We start from the raw sequence: 12877 nt of genomic DNA, 5'->3' as shown, positions 1-12877 counted from the left end.
CGAGGCTCATCCTTTCAGCTGTCCCGGGACATACTGATTTGCTGCTTAGAAATCCTTTACAATGGGAGGTGGCTACTGAGGAACTTTTGAGGTAAAATATCTTTCTTTTTTACATAGAGATGTTCAGGTGATATTTTCTAATCAGCTTTTTACAGCTATGCTGCATCACTTTCAAGTGTTTAAACATTTGGGTATTATGGCCTTTTAACATTCCTGCTTTTTAAATTAAGATAGCAGGAGAACGATTTTTTTTTTTGATAATTGGAGTAAATGAGAAAGTTGCTTAAAATTTCTGCTCTTTGCTGAATCATGAAAGAAAACATTTGGGTTTAGTATCCCTTTAAATTGTGAATCTTCTAACCCTTTAAACTAACTTTAAATGGACAAAAATGTCAAAACTAAAGTTACATTTAAATATTTTGAAATAGGAAAATGTAATATTTAATTCAAGCAAAAACATTCAAAGTTGCAAAACTAACCGTACTCTGTTTGTATCACGTGTGGCGTGACCTTACATGCACGAAAACTTGAGAATTTTTTTTTTTTTCCAATTTGTAATTTTACAAATTATACGAGTTTGCTTATTTCATTTCATGTCACCCCCTCAGTTTGTTAAAGTATGAACTCATTTTATGTTTTAAGATTTCTCTTATTTCACGTCTCCCCCTCAGGTTGCTAAAGTGGATCGAGGAGGGCGTACCTAACGACCCCTTCCTGAATCCAGAGCTTATGAAGAGCAACCCATGGGTAGAAAGAGGAAAATGCAGCATCCTGTGAAGAGGAAGTTTATTTCTTTTCTAATCCTTACCAGAAACGTAACATCTATTCTGAATGTACTTTTTAAAACACTATAACAGTAGGCTATATTTAATCAGATAATACTCACAGAAGGTAACTGAATTTTTTCTTTCTCTCCAGCGTCAGCGATTATGGGTAACAACGCTTAATAAAAAATAAAAAAAGCAGATTGCTTTTTTCTACAATTTGAGGTAAAATGAAAATTGCAAACTAGGCAGTGAAATTCGAGTTTTTCTTTGAAACCGAGATTGGATTACATAGGACATGGACGTAGGTTTGTTACTGCTGATAGCTACATTTGTATGACAGCAATAACAGCACTGTACTTATGCAACCATAGGAAGAAATATCCTCTATATACTGTAACTTCAAGATTATGCACTATAGAATTGTTCTCCTTACTGTAACATAAGAGAACATAGAATCAAATTGCCCTGTCTTATTAGTAGCCTTTGACCCAGTTATCTAGTAAATTAATTTTTAAATAAAAAAACATTTATTATTTTGTCCTAACAATATACAGTTTACCTGTTAAATGTTTTGTTGTTCGAAAGATGAATTACGTTTAAAACTTTTAAAAATGAAAAAAAAAAAAAAAAAAAAATCTTTTATAAAAACAAAACTATTTTCGCCTAGAACACATTTGTATATTTTAGAATATTCCGTGTGGTAGACAATAAAGGCGCTAATTCGGGGACTTTGTATGCTGAAATAAAGAAAACGGCAACTGATGAAAAAGATATTTATTTTTGTTTTGTGTTTTTTTTTTTTTTTTAAATACAAAACAGGTGGTGAAACAGAACAAAGGCAATGTTTTCTTTTAATTTAAAATGTTTATCCTCTTTATGAAATCTGTATACACACTTGGGCAGTTGTTAATAATTTAACACAATTTGTTATTGTTTTTTTTTGTTTTTAATTATTGCAAAATACACTGCTTTTCTTTTTTTTCTGAGAAACAGTAAAGTGAAAATTAATTTTTAATGATTCAGATAGAGCATGCACTTATAACTGTTAGTCAAATTGAATTCTATTATCAATTTTGCTTTGTTTCTTTGGTATCGTTTGTTGAAAAGCATACCTAGGTAGGCTCAGGCACAGCAATGCACTACTGGGAGCTAGCTGGTGACTACAAGTGTATATCTTGAGTCACTGGCTCATCCTGTGTTTAGCTAGCTCCCAGTAATGTATTGCCGCTCCTTCAACAAAAGGATACTAACACAGCAAAGCAAATTTGATAATAAAAGTGAATTGTTTAAAATTGTATGCTCTATCTGAATCATGAAAATAAAATTTGGGGTTTCACATTCCTTTAACCAGAAAACAGATTATGAGGAATAAATAGAAACATACGAGCATATATTTAACAGTGGATTTTTTAAACTTGTAAAAAAACTAGCAAACAAATGGATTTTAGCCGAAGTCACCCGACAGGTCTTTCCTTAAGTCGAAACTGCTTCCGTGACAGTTGAATTCTTAAAAAAAAATAAAGTTCTTGAGTTTGAATGAAGACAGTGGAGGGATCAAAATGATCCTTTTTGTTTAAAGTCTATAGATCCCACAATCATCAAAGTAGGTCCTTAATATAAACATTTCGCCTCACAGCATTCGAAACTCCTTCGTTAAACCGAAACCAAACGTGACTGTTTCCCACAGCTGTCCCGATGCGTTTCTCAACAGACTCCTCTTGGTCTGGTTTTCCTGGGGACAAAAGTATATTAAAAAAAAAAAATTAAGTCAGTCTTAAAGGGACATTATACACTAGATTTTTATTTGCATAAATGTTTTGTAGATGAACCATTTATAGAGCCCATACAGGTTTTTTTTTTATTTTTTATAATGTATAGTTTTGCTTATTTTTAAATAACATTGCTCTGATTTTCAGACTCCTAACCAAGCCCCAAAGTTTTAGGAGAATACTGACGCATACCTACTCCAGCTTGCTCCTGTTTATGTAAAGGGTCTTTTCATATGCAGGGGAGGGGGGGGTGTCTGCTATTTCCCACTTGCATTGGGAGTTCTAGCTAATCCTTTTCAACAGAGCTAAACTGGGAGCTTCTAAGTAAGTTTTAAACAGTTTTATACTGGATTGTATATCAGTATCTGTGCATATTGTTCTTTATAGTAGTGTCTATTACATGCAGTTATATGAAAATTGGTGTATACTGTCCCTTTAAAATGCTCTTTTGTTGATGCAAAAACAAAACAAATAATTTAATTTTAATTAGACTTCTGGTCACAACTACAACTGATTTTTTTACTACTCACCCGTTCTCTTGTGCCTGCAGCTCCTCTTCAGAAACACTTATTTAACCCATTACAGGTACTGGTTAAAGGCCACATTTTTTTTTCATGATTCAGATAGATTAAACATTTTTAAATAACTTTCCAATTTACTTCTGTTATCAATTTTCTTCATTCTCTTGGTATCTTTTATTGAAGAAGCAAAAATGCACTACTGTGAGCTAGCTGAACACAATTGTAAGCCAATGAAAATAGGCATATAAGTTGAGCCACCAATTAACAACTAGCTCTAGATATATTTTTCAAAAAAGATACCAAAAGAATGAAGCAAATTAGATAATAGAAGTAAATTGTAAAGTTGTTTAAAATTGTCTGCTGAATCATAAAAGAAAAATGTGTTTCATATCCCTTTAATCTCTGAATATTTATACCTGGTCCTCGCCATCTTGGTTCTCGTGTTTCTTGCACCCAGTGACAAGTGGTAAACATTCATAGATCGTGATGTTGCCAGCTTATTCACAGCTGTATCGGGTTAACACACACAATACAGAATGGGAGGTTTATATTTTTGTTACTTTTTATTTATATACACAGCATACAATTGACACATTGTAATAAAAACATGAATAAATATAAAGCAATGCAGCCAGTGCAAAAATGTAAAGTTCCCGCTCTGTATCATGGACACTAACAAAAGTGCACAATGCAGCCGTCAAAAAAACCCTCAAACTGTTAACATCACTGAACTGTGAATATGAATCACTAAGCTCCAAGATGGCCGCACCCAGCATGAAGATGTAAAGATTCACCAACCGGCACTTGTAGCAACAGGTTAAAAAATGGCTTTGAAAAGAGATAGATGAAAAGTTGAAAAACAATTTCATGGCGAGAAGTAACCCTGCGATTGTGGTTGTGCCCAACAGTTTAAAGGAAGATGATACCCAAATGTTGAAGCACCCGATAGTGATGCAGCATAACTATAAAAAATATCACCTAAACATCTCTGTAAGAAAGGAAGATATTTCACCTCAAGATGTAATTAGTAGCCACATACCATTGTAAAGGAACTTTAAACAGCCAATCAGGATGCTAGTCCCGGGACTCCCTTTTCAGTTTAAGGAAGTTTACTATAAAATCTCGTAAGATTTCAGTAACATCTCATGAGACCACAGTAAAGCAAAGCATGACCTCAGCACTGATGATGCGGATTGGCAGTTTAGTTTTTTTCCAACTTGTAGCTGAAGGATAATTTCAAAGAGCACTTACTCTTGTGAGCTGAAGAAAATCTGAGGTAAAATATCTTTTACATAGAGATGTTCAGACATTTCAGCTTTTTACAATTACACTGCATCACTTTCAAGTGATTTAGCATATGGGTATTATGTCCCTTTAAATAACTTAATACAAATGGTGCTGCTTTCAATTATTAAGCAAGAACATAGTCATATTCTCTGCTTTGTACTACATAATGATAACAAAACAAAATGGATTCCAACACCTGCACCTCACAACTTTGAAACCTCTGTACACATTATATGTGATATAATTTACTTGAAGGGACATTAAAGTATTTTTTCCTTTGTTGTAGCTAGAGGAAAGCAGTTTAAATCATACTTTTTTGTTGTTGTCCTGAATAAAAATATTTATATGCTGGTAGAGGCGTCTCTGTCTACCAAAAGTGGTGGGTATTGTCCTTTTGAACCAATAAGAAACTAGTCCATAGAAATGAGTTGTACAAACATGAACTAAAAAGAACAACATGTCCAACTGCTGTTTTTTTCTAATATGTGTGATAAAATATTTTGGGGGTTTAATGTCCCTTTAATTTTTTTTTCTGGGGATTAATAATAATAATAAAACAATGTCACGTACCTGAATCTGTAGATATTAATTTCTTGACTACCTCACGGCCAAAGAAATCCTTTTCAGGCTGTAGAATGAGAGGAATAAAATAATTGAGTGGTTATATTCAGTCCAGTGTGATGAAACAGGTGACGATTTATACTCCTATTTTTACTACAAGTTGACCTACCTTCTCCTCAAAGGCTGTTTTCTTCATTATGTTCTCTAATCGCTGTTCGTGGTTCAGAGGGCCGGATTTAACGGCTTTCGCTGCAGCCTTCACATCTGTGGTTACGCCTGTGTTGCCAGAGCTGATGTTCTCTTGCTGAAAAAGGAACATAGGATAACAGAATCAACTAAATTACAAAATAAAATCATTGACGTGTTCAGTAGGCAATACAGACAAAAATAAATCAAGGTGAACTGTTGCGCTTCCTGCTACAGGTGAGAATATGTCAAGATAAATACACAAAATAATTACATATTATTTACCGTGTGATCAAATTCAATCCACATGTGATTTCCAATAAAAGCAAAAACAGGTCGGTGACCTCAATATGAGTCCCAATTGATATTTATCAAAGTCTTATTTCCAGATACACCACAGACCTTGCTATATGAAGAGTCCTGTAATGGAGTATAAACAGTAGTATCTGGCTATTAGGTCCCACGGTATAAGGGCACAATTTCCTCCAGAATGTTGCTTGTAAATGAATTAAAGGGACAGCCTGCACCAGAATTGTTATTGTTTTAAAAGATAGATAATCCCTTTATTACCCATTCCCCAGTTTTGCACAACCAACACAGTTATAATAATATACTTTTAACCTCTGTGGTTATCTTGTATCTAAGCCTCTGCAAACTGCCCCTTTATTTCAGTTCTTTTGACAGACTTGCAGTTTAGCCAATCAGTGCCTGCTCCCAGATAACTTCACGTGCACAAGCACAGTGTTATCTATATGAAATACGTGAACTAACACCCTCTAGTGGTGAAAAACTGTTCAAATGCATTCTGAAAAGAGGTGGCCTTCAAGGTCTAAGAAATTAGCATATGAACCTCCTAGATTAAGCTTTCAACTAAGAATACCAAGAGAACAAAGCAAAATTGGTGATAAAAGTAAATTGGAAAAGTGTTTAAAATTACATGCTCTATCTGAATCATGAAAGTTTATTTTGGCCTAGACTGTCCATTTAAGGCTGCTTCTCTGTGTATACGGAGGGTATCTGTGAACTGCCTCCCAAAGAAAGGCTGTAAAAATGAAATGAAAAAAGACACGAGCGCAAATAGCCACTCTAAGGGTAAAAGTTTTACTCAACACTTAAAATAGCTCAATACATAAAAACGCACGTACAAAAGTTTAAAATGTGCAGATTGTGAATAAATCACTGTGTGTTTCTCCTCTGCAAATAAATGTCCGGCTTTGCCTGTTTGCCGCAAGGACTCCTACTGCTTCCACCAGTCCGGTGAATAGGACAGCATAAAGACAGGCACTAGACTTGCGTCGGTACAGACCTCGTGAATTCGTCACTTTGCCCTTCAGAGCCTACTGTCCTCCTTCTGCAGGTGCGGTTCCCTGAGGGAGGTAGTCACAAGTAGCCAGGGCTGGACTGATTTAGTGAAGGCTCCGCGATCTAAGTACCAGAACATGAAAGCAAATTCTCACAGCTCCCCTATTCAAACAGGCAAAGCCGGACATTTACTTGCAGAGGAGAAACACACAGTGATTTATTCACAATCTGCATATTGTTTTTTAAACTTTTGTACGTGCATTTTTATGTATTGCGCTATTTTAAGAGTTGAGTAAAACGTTTCCCCTTAGAGTGGCTATTTGCGCTCGTGTCTTTTTTCATTTCATTTATACAATACAGACAAAAACACTGGCATTTCACTTGCTCTATTCCCAGTTAAAGAGATAGGGAAAACAAAATTCCCATGAGAGCATACTGAGATAGGTTTAGGAGTGTGCACGCCTCAAGTATTATATGGCAGCTGTGTTTGCAATGTTTGTAACAATGTACTAAGCAGTAAAGGCATGAGTGAGCCTGCTTACCGCACGTTAAAAAGCAGTGGTTATCCAACCACTGCAAGCAAACATATTTCACAAATCTTAAAGGGACATAAAAGTCAATATTCAAACATGTAAGACTGCATTTCAGTTCTGAACACAAGCATGTTTGCATGTATTCTCTTTGTAATACACCACTAATTTCTGCAGTGCTATACAAGGAGTAAAATAAATATAAGCCCAGGAAAGGCCGACTGGGACAGAAGAATTAGAGAGCCGCTTTATTCCAACTTACAGTCTATATACTTGTATTAGCAAAAATACTTCTAGTCAAAACGATTTAGCAGCATACATACATATGCTGCGCTCCCTATACGAGCATTCAACGACGATGCTAGCTCAGAGCTTGAGTTACTCATACGATGCAAATTAACTCCTCATTGCTCTCTAATTAGGCACAGTGGTTGAATGGGGGCCAAAAGGTAGCATATGTGTGTATGCTGCCAAAACACGGACAGCTTGTACAGTATTTTTGCTAATACAATATACTAGTTATGGAACAGGACCCTGTAATCCTAATGTAGAAATTGTCCCTGTCATATTTATAGCACACCCTGTATAGTTCTGCAGGATCTTTTTCCAAGTAAATAATCTCAGATTCCTACTGATATCATAAACCAACCAATTAATCAGTTTACAAGCCTGACCCAGGCTCTGTCGTCTCATTCTAGGTATCAGCCTGATGTAAATACTCAGGGTAGGGCACTTAGTCACAAGAGGAAATGCTACTAGTGTGCTCTACAACATATCAGGTTTCTCTTGGGAAACGCAACAAATGTGATATCACTGCTTGAAAAGCAAACCTAGGTAATCTCAGGTGCAGCCATGCACTACTGGGAACTAACTGCTGATTGCTGACTGCACGTATATGTCTCTTGTTATTTATTGGTTCACCCATTGTGTTCAGCTAGCTCCCAGTGGTGCATTGCTGCTTCTTCAACAAAGGACACCAAGAAAATTAAAGGGGTACTAAACTCAAATTTTTTCTTTCATGATTCAGATAGAGCATGCAATTTTAAGCAACTTTCTAATTTACTCCTATTATCAATTTTTCTTCATTCTCTTGCTATGTTTATTTGAAAAAAAAAGGCATCTAAGCTTTTTTTTTCTTCTTTGGTTCAGACTGTGGACAGCATTTTTTTCTCGTTCTCTTGGTATCTTTATTTGAAAAGAGGGGAATGTAAAGCTTAGGAGCCGGCCAGTTTTTAGTTCAGCACCCTGGATAGCGCTTGCTGATTGGTGGCTACCCAGGTTCTGAACCAAAAATTGGCTGCTCCTAAGCTTTACATTCCTGCTCTTCAAATTAAAGATACTAAGAGAATGAAAAAAATGTTTAATTGGAGTAAATTAGAAAGTTGCTTAAAATCGCATGCTCTGAATCATGAAAGAAAAAAAATTTGATAAAAATAAACTGAAAAGTTTTTTTTTCTAATTTATGTTTTATAGGAATATTAAAATAAAAAAAAAAATTGTGTTTCATGTCCCTTTAAAGAAAAGAAAAAAAATCCAACCACATTCCTTACTCATCTGCCACAAATATTTAGATGTAGCAAGCTAAAAATAGTACCAGAACAGGAATAGTTTTGGTTAAAAGCTTTTTTTAAGTGTGAGCAAAAGAAAAAGCAATTTCCGTGTTCAGTTATACAATTTATATAGTCAATGTTGAGCATAAGAGCTAAAATACTAAATGAGTCAAACCAGATCTGCATGAAACTCTGGTGCTGATGAACAAATACACACACACTGCAGACAGCAAACACAATACCAACAAGTTATCATATTGCAATCTGGGTCCAAAGGTTACACTGATGCTTGCATGAATAGGAGTTATCCCTTTAAAGACTCACGGAAGTCAAAATGAAAAACTTTAATGACAGAGTGTACAATACACAAATGTGCTTTTTTATATCAGTTTATATTTTTCGGTATCCATAACAGAACATTTTTACAACCACAAATATAAAAGCGTTTCTATAGCCATTGACAATCTGTTAAACACTAATTACAAAATGTCTGCAGCCGTCCAATAACGTATCAGAGTTTGAACTTTATTTGAAAAAGGTTATGACCCCGATCCTAAATAAAGGGGGGTGTCGTAGCGAGATGTTTCCCATAAAAATAATGAGAGCCCTCTGCTATGTAAATGTGCACAATAAGGCTGAAGTACAGAGGGGGAATACAGCGTATTTTAAACAAGGTGAATAAAAATCAATTATTAAAAAGAAAGAAAAAATATTTTTTTTCTTTAATTTAAAGGGACATGAAACCCCAATTTTTTATTTCAAGATTCAGATAGAGAATATAATTTTAAACAACTTTCCAATTTACTTCTATTATCTAATTTGCTTCCTTCTCTTGTTATCCTTTGCTGAAAGGTTTATCTAGGTAAGCTCAGGAGCAGCAGCAAATAACCTAGGTTCTATCTGCTGATTGGTAGTTGTATATATTTTGATTGTCATTGGCTCACCCATTTGTTCAGTTAGAAATCAGTAGTGCATTGCTGCTTCAACAAATGATACCAAGAAAATGAAGCAAATTGGAAAATTTATAAAAATGGCATATTCTCTCTGAATCATGAACATTTTATTTTGACTTTACTGTCCCTTTAATGTCGTTGCTCCCCTGCAAATCTATGTACACAGAATCAACGCCTCATTTTATGAAAAAAAACCTCAATTACACTTTGTATTTTGTACTTTTAAAAGCGCATTTCTTGCTTTGTTTTTGCACATCCAGTGTACTAAAATTACAATTTACATTGTGCATAGTTAATACAATTTATTCCTGTGTCATTTACCTACAAATTTTACGTTTTTGATAAACAGTTTTGTTGGATGCACCTTAACGATATAATTTTCCCTGCGTATTTTTGTGTGAATGGTTCAATTATTTGTTTTGATCTCCTAATCTGTTGCTTCAGCTACGGTTTTCTATGACTGATGGACTTGGTCCCTGGCTTTCTCTGTTCACTGACCGTCTTATGACGATTTCACATTGCTGCTATATAGAAGATCGGATCTGCACCCAAGGCAAACTACATTAATTGTTTTACCGACCCAAGACATGTACGGTATCTTCTATAGCTGACGTTATCCTCTTAGTAGTCCTCTTCTAGGAGAGAGATTGGGTGAGGACATATTTTCTCCCTATCCAGATTGCATTACGCTAATGACAAATATTTACTCAATGGAAACCTGTATGTTACAGTAACTCATCAACAAGTTACTTTTCATGACAATTTACACCTTAATATACATATAGAGTTATTTTATAAAGTAGAGAAAGAAAATACAAGGATCAGTAGTCCTTATATATAAAAAGATAGGGATTTCAGCACACTCAAAAAACAGAATACTATCCAAATGGAAAAATCTATTCATATTGTTGCATGTGACTCTTAACACTTCCAGACCAACCATGTGATTTAAACCAAAATAAATGTATTAAATACAAAAATATATAGTAAAAAAAAAGAAAAGACGGCAGCTGTTTTCATTGATGAGACGCCGACTTTGGGTATCTTCTACTGACTCTACAGAGTTTTTTCTTTTTTTTTGGAGCTATCGCTTGGCCTGATGGCATCTTGACGTTCCCGCTAAGCTTTGGGATTCACGGACTGTACCACAATTGAAAGACAGTGATTGGCACAATTACTTTCTGAAGTGAAATCTTGTAACGAATCTTGTAACGAATCAAGGCCGGATTACTGTGGGCCTATTATGCTATACCAAGCACCATAAGGATTCCAAATTGGACGTTTGCAACAAGTGATTTAACACAGTGTTTCACATTTTGATTCATTGTATCTGCAAAATTGTTTTGTTGCCTTTATAGTCCAACTACAGCTCGTGTCTCTTTCTGTATTGTTAATATTTATAACCACCACATAGATCCTCTCAAATTTATATCAGTACAACAATACCCTCCATGTTGGGGTTGTCCGCTGATTAAGATGTTGTGGTTAGTTCTTTTATAACCAAATCCGTGAATGTGTCTTGCATTTTCACATGTGCATTGGACCTATATGAACTAAATATATATGTTGTTTCGTTTCCAAGGTTATTACATAGATCCTCACTTGGATTTCATGGCAACATATCCCTTATACAAGTTTGTGGGGTGACCCTCTGATGGCGGTGTTGTAAGTTTCCTCTTTTGAAACTAATATATTTGCTCGCTTTTTCTTTTGTTACATAACTACTTTGAGTTCGAGGGGGTATTCTACCTCCAGATTTGTGGGACTGCGATAGGGGCAAAATTTGCCCCCCTCGTACGCCAACCTCTTTATGGGGTGGTGGAAACCTCTTCAACTCAAAGATAGTCATTTATAAAAGGTTTATTGATGACCTTCTGTTCATCTGGAAGGGGGAACAGAGTGAACTGCCGGCCTTCATAAGCTATTTGAACAATAATGACTTGGGCATCAGTTTTACATTTGAGTTTGAGTTTAATCCCACAAGTATCAATTACCTTGATGTCACACTCTTGGCAATATGTAGTGAGAACATACACACTACAGTATATAGAAAACCCATCTCGGGCAATACACTGCTACATGCAAAAAGTTGCCATCCCAAGAGTGTATTCAAAGGCATCATTAAGGGACAATTCATCCGTCTGAAGCGTAATTGCTCAGACTCTGCACAATTTGAAGCAGAGGCCAAGCTATTGTCTGACAGCCTTCTTATTAGGGGTTACTCTAGGGACCCCATTGATAAAGCATTGGAGTATGTCAGGGAACTGGACAGGAAAGAATTGTTATGCCCTAAACCAGGTGGCATTAAGAATGAGAAAACACAACATGGCCTTTGTTTTTATAACAGATCACTCAGAGCAATATACACAGATTTGTGGCATTATTAAAAAAAAAAAAAACACTTCTCTATGCTTAAAGCAGATGAAGATTTGGCTAACTTTTCTACTAGTGCAAATTTTCTTATCGGCGCAATAAAATAGGTAATATTGTATCTCCCACCCAACTTAAAGGGCCACTAAACCCAAAATCTTTCTTTCATGATTCAGATAGAGAATAGAAATTTAAACAACATTACAATTTACTTCTATTTATTTTGCTTCATTTTTTAGATATCCTTAGTTGAAGAAAAAGCAATGCACATGGTGAGCCAATCACATGAGGCTTCTATGTGCAGCAACCAATCAGCAGCTACTGAGCATATCTAGATATGCTCTTCAGCAAAGAATATCAAGAGAATAAAACAAATTAGATAATAGAAGTAAATTAGAAAGATGTTTAAAATTGCATTCTCTTTCTAAATCATGAAAGAAAAAAATGTGGGTCTCATGTCCCTTTAATGGTTCTCATAAGGACTACTGATCCTTGTATTTTCTCTCTCTACTTTATAAGATAATTTAGCTTTATAGGGTATACACCACTGAAAGCTCCCTTCAGTTTACTGGTTTGCGATACATATAGAGTTGCTTCAGTCTCTGATGGAACAGCTACCGCACAAGGGTCTTTTAAAGGGACGCGAAACCCACATTTTTTCTTTCATGATTTAGAAAGAGCAAGCGAGACTTCCAATGTTCTTCTATTTTTTAATTTGCTTCCTTCTTTTGTTATCCTTTGCTGAAAGGTTTATCTAGGTAAGCTTAGGAGCAGCAAAGAACCTAGGTTCTAGCTGCTGATTGGTGGCTGCATATATCTACTGATTGTCTTTGGCTCACCCATGTGTTCAGTTAGAAAACAGTGGTGCATTGCTGCTTCTTCAACAAATGATACCAAGAGAATAAAGTACATTTGATATAAGAAGTAAACTGGAAAGTTGCTTAAAATTGTATGTTCTACCTAAATCATGAAGGAACATTTTTGGGTTTTATGTCCCTTTAATGCTCTGCATTACTTATGGTTGGTTTTATTATATAGAAATGATATTTTAATTTATAGTCTGAAAGTTTGGTTCAGTTTC

At 35.3% G+C, this 12877-nt stretch overlaps 2 protein-coding genes across 2 annotated transcripts in view; one reads left to right on the top strand and one right to left on the bottom strand.

The window, feature by feature from the left end:
• GNG13 (G protein subunit gamma 13) overlaps nucleotides 1-1540 on the top strand; it is a 35441-nt gene extending 33901 nt beyond the window's left edge. The window contains exon 4 of the mRNA XM_053694990.1: nucleotides 672-1540. Coding sequence (XP_053550965.1) covers nucleotides 672-777 — 106 coding nt within the window. The 3' untranslated portion in view covers nucleotides 778-1540. The remainder of the gene's footprint in view (nucleotides 1-671) is intronic.
• CHTF18 (chromosome transmission fidelity factor 18) overlaps nucleotides 1527-12877 on the bottom strand; it is a 273900-nt gene continuing 262549 nt past the window's right edge. Inside the window, exons 20-22 of the mRNA XM_053694989.1 lie at nucleotides 5075-5209; nucleotides 4915-4972; nucleotides 1527-2499 (exon numbers count right to left, since the gene is read on the bottom strand). Coding sequence (XP_053550964.1) covers nucleotides 2366-2499; nucleotides 4915-4972; nucleotides 5075-5209 — 327 coding nt within the window. The 3' untranslated portion in view covers nucleotides 1527-2365. The remainder of the gene's footprint in view (nucleotides 2500-4914; nucleotides 4973-5074; nucleotides 5210-12877) is intronic.

This window comes from Bombina bombina, chromosome 11 (genome assembly GCF_027579735.1).
Source record: "Bombina bombina isolate aBomBom1 chromosome 11, aBomBom1.pri, whole genome shotgun sequence".
In the NCBI taxonomy this organism is placed as follows: Eukaryota; Metazoa; Chordata; class Amphibia; order Anura; family Bombinatoridae; genus Bombina; species Bombina bombina.
This window is presented reverse-complemented; position numbering and strand designations above follow the sequence as displayed.